A 5,832-nucleotide genomic window follows, 5' to 3' on the forward strand; every position below is an offset into this window, starting at 1 on the left:
AAAATTGTGAACGTTTGAGAGGTTGAAGATCAGTCCCCAGTGTCGCATTCTACCTTGTCCTTAAAAGCCTAGCTCCGTTATGTGTGTACAGAGGGCTGAACAATGAATCGAACGACGACTCAAGTTGTTCGTATCCGAACATTTACATTTCAAGCACATGTCAAAGATGTATGTTATTGTGACGTTAATAATTTACATAAAGACAACGCGAAAGTGACATGCTACTACTTTATCGATCGATACGTTTCTTTTTCCAATCTACTTCACCGCCTAATTTTACGATGTCGCCTCAAAAGTTAGAGGATACAACGTGAGGCTTTTTGACCATTTCTGTGTTAAAATCTCAAAATCACAGTGATTTATCGATGCATCATGTCTTCACTGTGTGTTCTGTTTTGTAACAAATGTTACGGCATGACTCAGTTGCCGGCGTCGCAGTAAACCCAATCACTAAATTTCTTAGTGTTGTTTTACACTCCTAAGTGTTGATAAAAATTCGAATTTTGATCGATACAGCAGTGCACACAGCGTATTTAGAGAGTCACGGGTCGCAGAATAATGTTGTGAGAGTTGCATTCAGCGTATTCTTTCTCTAATCTGTCAGTGTGTTCTTGCTACGCTAGGGGCAACTGTTCTCCCTGCAACCACGTCTGATCGGAGTCTGCACAATAGAACAAAAGAACAGAGACACCAATAAATATCGAGCCAGTTCGAAAGATCTTTGACTTTTTTCGAAAAGGTCGATAAACTAGAGAAAGTCAAAAGTTTTGGATGGGGATTGACAAACAATTCACATTCGACAAAAGTCACTTTAAATTGCTATAGCCCCGATGTGTTTGATGTATCGACGTACAGTTGTTCATGATCGGCGGAGTTGGAATTATGAAAAAGGAAAGCGGAACATACAAGTTTAAAATGAATAGGATTGTGTTGAGAAATTTAAATTTCTTGCTTTTTCCTGTATGCCCCTCTGACTATGGCTCTTTGTGAGAGAAATCAAACCATAAATCATGGCCTGTTTCCAACAATGCTGCCTAGGATAGAACATTGTCCAACATAGATACATATCGTTGTCACCAACGAACACATAACACTTTCTTCCTTAACCTGTCCTACGTCATTTTGACAAAAAATGACACATTTATTACGTCGTAGCATAGATTGCAAAACTGCTTTTGCATTAAAATCGACTTGCATTGATTCACAGATAAAAGCAAGGTACCTGTTGAGTTAGTCACGGGTTATTAGGCAGAATGACAAAATTGCGCTGCGACGTGTTCTCTTTTGATATTCAAAAAAGAACGATTCAAATAAATTTTAATGTTTACGTATCGTGTTGTGGCAGCTATTTTTGCTGGCAAGATCTTCACCTTATCTGTATAGTCTCTCTCCATGCTTCCCTATAATTCAAATGTTTCGTTTGGACAAGCTCAACACTATCAGCTGGTTCAATATCACCGATGGTATTTCAGTTTGACATATCACCCTACAGTTTCACCCAAAGGCCGACTGTACCCCTCCTGTCAAGCGTGACCTGTTGGTGTATCCATAGCAACAACGAACACTAAGTAGCTTGTATGCAACTAAACCAACAGAGTGCCCTGTGTTGTCTTGTAAGTTTGAAACGGTTTTGCGGAGTTACTTTCGGAAACGTATATGCAGACTATCCCTGAAGAAAGTTTTCCGTCTTCAGTATCTCCATTGACCTGCGTTGAAGGTAAGCTCGTGCACTGTCATTTGAATATTTTGATTCAAATTTTTGAACGTTTATGGCGTGTTTTGTAAAATACTATGGTTATGTGTGAACAATTGTTGCCGTTCATGTTGTTCGTAGCTTAATTGACGCAGCTTCGGTGTTATGGCTCTGTGTGCGCCGAATAGCCGGTATATTGTGGTGTGTGATATAGGGTGGTCTTGGAACAGGAGATCAAAAATGGGAAAAACTAAACTTTATGAAGAATAACTTTATGTGGTGTTACCGATTTTAGAAAAAAATATGCTAACATAAAGGTGGCCATACATAACAAAGTATGTGAATGGGTGGGGTATGCATGGAATGCAATCTCCAATAGAAAGGTATCAAATTTTGGAATGCGAAAACAAATAATCACCAATCTTGACATCCTGACAACTCCCTTTAAAGATCTAATGACGACAGTGACGTATGTATAGTATCAGTATAGAAGACTTCCGAAATGAAGCGTATTCGGAAAGGCAAAATTTGGACGATGTTGGTTTTGGTGGTTACTTCGTGCTGTTCCCTGTCTATGTTTGACTCTGCAAAATACATATACGAGCAATTTTGTTTCCATCTGTCTTATTTGATGTGAAATTAGAGCAAATAGTTCCGTCACGTTACGGTAAGTGAGCAACTCATTTTACATAACGCTTCAACTTTTGCGATCGTCATTCCTTCCTTTCAGTTTGTAATATCGGCCGGAAAATAAACAAATTATAATTGACAAGCCTGAAACGAAAACGTAAATCTCTCACATATATTAACAGACTACCGTGTCAACGTTTCTTGGCGCTCAGAAATTATTTCTGGTGAGAGAGAACATTGCACGTGTGTACGAGTAATAGGCTGAAGGCCGATTATTCTTCAACTCGTCGTAAAACAGAATAAGTTTGCTAAAATTCATATCATGTCATCAAACATAATTATATTATTATTTTTGTATTTCGTCTATGAATGCCAGGACAAAGAAGAAAATAGTCATGGCTACCGAACAACCACCTCAAGCATACCCAGCCCCCGGTCAACAGAATCCACCACCGGCCTACAATGAGGCGCCTCCCCAACAATACCAACCGGCGTATCCATCGCAACCATACCAACAGCAGCCTCCTTTACCGGGTCAACCGCAGCCGTACTACCAACAACCGCCTGCAATGATGCAGCAACAACAGCAACAGAACACCGTCGTGGTCGTAAACCAACAACAGCAACAACAGTAAGTTATTTACATAAATACCCTCAACTCTCGACCTAAACCACCCTAAAATTACTACAACAAAAATAATATGATGAAGTGCAAATCAGTACTAAATTAATCATCGTTTGATTCCCTTTATTTGCGTAGGTTTGTTGAGTTGTTTGTTTATATGTACATTTGATCGTTTGTTTTTGAAGACCGAACGTTGTCGTGGTTGAAGAAAACTACGAAAACCCGTGTCACATGGATTGCACGGATAACTGTCCAGCCAATGCCTTTGGGCAATGCTGTGCGTCAGCCTGGTCATGTGATCTGGATCACAAATGGTAAGTGTCTCTGCAGATGCATATCCAAATATCCCTCCCAAACAAGTCGGTTTTTGTCGCAAAGTGTACAAGGGCCAGTAATGCTAACTTTTGATGGATTCTTTCAGTCTACTCACAAAGAATGTTGAAACACCCACTATTTAGCTTGTCAATTTAGCGTTTATATGTATAATGTTTACAATTGAATTCTAGTCCAGACCAGAAGTCCGTTTAATTCGACAATAACAATGCAGTTTACACACGTATGAGCTGACCTGAAAAGCTGAATATTGTGTATGCTTTGGAGAGTAGAACGAGGAATTATGGTTCACATGCAAAATAAAATGGTGAAATATTATCATTAATGGCCCTTTATGAAAGACACACATCATGTAATTACTACTCTGGTACCGTTCTGTTCCGCTTATCATTTATATTCAACCTTTAAGACCATCTCATCTTCAAAGGTCACTGCTTCATCCTTGTCCGCCATTGTCTCCTTGTGTGCCATGACTCCGTGAATATACTCTAATATTCGACTCTCTATTTCTTTTCTCTTATTGCCATTTTGCTTTATAATGACTTTCATACCTCTCTCCAGTGGATTCTAAGTTGCACTGTATCTGCTCAGCCTTACTCTCGTCCATATTATTTCTCTATTCTGTTTGCCAATCCATGTCTTATCTCTCAGTCTTTGTCTGTCTGTCTGTCTGTCTTACCCTCTGTCTGTCGCTCTCTCTCTCTCTCTCTCTCTCTCTCTCTCTCTCTCTCTCTCTCTCCTCTCTCTCTCTCTCTCTCTCTCTCTCTCTCTCTCTCTCTCTCTCTCTCTCTCTCTCTCAACAGCACTATATACAAAGTAAATGCACATTTAATGCTGAAACACTGTCATTCGTTTACAGGTATTCTGTGGGTGGTAAAGGAGTATGCTGGATACTGGTTCTCATATTGGTTTACATCATCGTCGGGTCTCTCGCAGTCATGATGTTCGTCGTGGCTTTATTGATCGTATTCTATTGTATGTTTTACACAGAATGATTAATTAGTTGATCTAAGCGATCTGAAGTACTCTTGATCACAGTAAATCCATTGCAAGCAGTTACCATTCACGAGAAAAGTAACCAATTACATTTCTATAATTGATATTATTAATCAACATTCTTTTTATCATTGAAAGCATAGACACTATATTCAAAGTAACAACCTGCCTTAAGTTTTGCGTGTAATCCAGTAAACGGAAAGACTGTGAAGCAGCCAACAGAATTGTCAGCAGAGTTCAGTTGAATGAAAAGGAACAGGGACTTTATTCGTCCATGAGTGTAAAATACGGATCATATGAAACTTATGCAAGTATGCCAAACTTTAAGTATATTTACTCAGTGATGATATTACCCACTACAGTACTGCATGTGTACCAAAACTGATATTGCGTTGTCTCCGAAATCATGGCGGGCCTGCCTAGCCCGTCAAACCGGCAGGTCACATGGACTGTTTTCGAACGTCGAAAACAAAAGGGCCGACAAGATCGTGCAAATGGATAGGTATAGGGTCTGCTTCTCGACCGATATCGACACCAATTCTTTGAGACGTGGTTCGTTTTGAATGGTCAAGTGAAATCAGAGTGTAACTTACTCTTATTACACCTTGAACAACTAATCAAGCTAAATATTATCCGTCCACTTGATGTTTTTTATTTGACTTTGTGTGCTTTTTTCATGTACATGCTTCAATTTTGTTCAGCGATATTTTAAAACTGTCGTTTAAATTTCAAGGGACTAGGAACAAAAAGGTTGACGTTTATAACGTTCAGCTTTACAAGGAGGAACTAAAAACACTATTTGCAATGTGACTCGTGTGTCCAGTGAGGTTTTTGTTTATTCATGCCACTATTACAATAAAGAAAATTCTTTTCAAGATTGCTTTCATTCGCCCGAACACCATGCTCCTGTTGATGGCCGCACTTTTATTGTTCCGTGTCTTCTACATGTTAACGAGTCTCGGTGCCTAGAGTCGTGACCTCAATGTTTAAGACTGTTGTAAGCAGCTGTATTTACGGCCACAAATTTATATCCTGGGATAGGCCTAAGTCAGTTGTTTCTGTTATTTACTTTATAAATTAAGTTATCTCATGGAATGCTTATCAAACGCCGTTAGAAGCTCACATGTTATGTTGTTCACAGATGTCTTGTCTATACAGTGTTTCTTATTTTCAATAAAAGCCCCACGTGTTTGTGAATGGACCATTTATATACGTATTAATTCTTCGTCCTGACGGAGAACTTTAGCGCTCTCTCTCTCTCTCTCTTTCTCTCTCTCTCTCTCTCTCTCTCTCTCTCTCTCTCTCTCTCTCTCTCTCTCTCTCTCTCTCTCTCTCTCTCTCTCTCCTGAAAACATTATCATTTCCTCAAACATTTGGTGAAAGCTATGAGAGTCTCAGTCAAATAGCATTGGCCTTTCTGTAACAGGTTGTGTCCCAGGGTTCCGGCAGTAAATCGGACGGCTAATATTCTGGCATTATTCCAAGTGTATTTCAACCGTGCCTGGCATCAAGCATGGACAACTATTTCAACAGAGTTCGCAAACAATTTGATGAA

General features: G+C 39.4%; 1 protein-coding gene across 1 annotated transcript; it reads left to right on the forward strand.

Annotated features, from left to right (window-relative positions):
* The first annotated feature begins 1,379 nt into the window (after positions 1-1,379).
* Positions 1,380-5,478, forward strand: LOC139118407 (uncharacterized). The gene is made up of 4 exons (XM_070681706.1): positions 1,380-1,717; positions 2,700-2,954; positions 3,134-3,262; positions 4,141-5,478. The coding sequence occupies exons 2-4, from the start codon at positions 2,719-2,721 to the stop codon at positions 4,274-4,276; spliced, it is 501 nt and encodes a 166-aa protein (XP_070537807.1). The 5' UTR covers positions 1,380-1,717; positions 2,700-2,718; the 3' UTR covers positions 4,277-5,478.
* Positions 5,479-5,832: the final 354 nt, after the last annotated feature.

This window comes from Ptychodera flava, chromosome 19 (assembly GCF_041260155.1).
Source record: "Ptychodera flava strain L36383 chromosome 19, AS_Pfla_20210202, whole genome shotgun sequence".
Lineage (NCBI taxonomy): Eukaryota > Metazoa > Hemichordata > Enteropneusta > Ptychoderidae > Ptychodera > Ptychodera flava.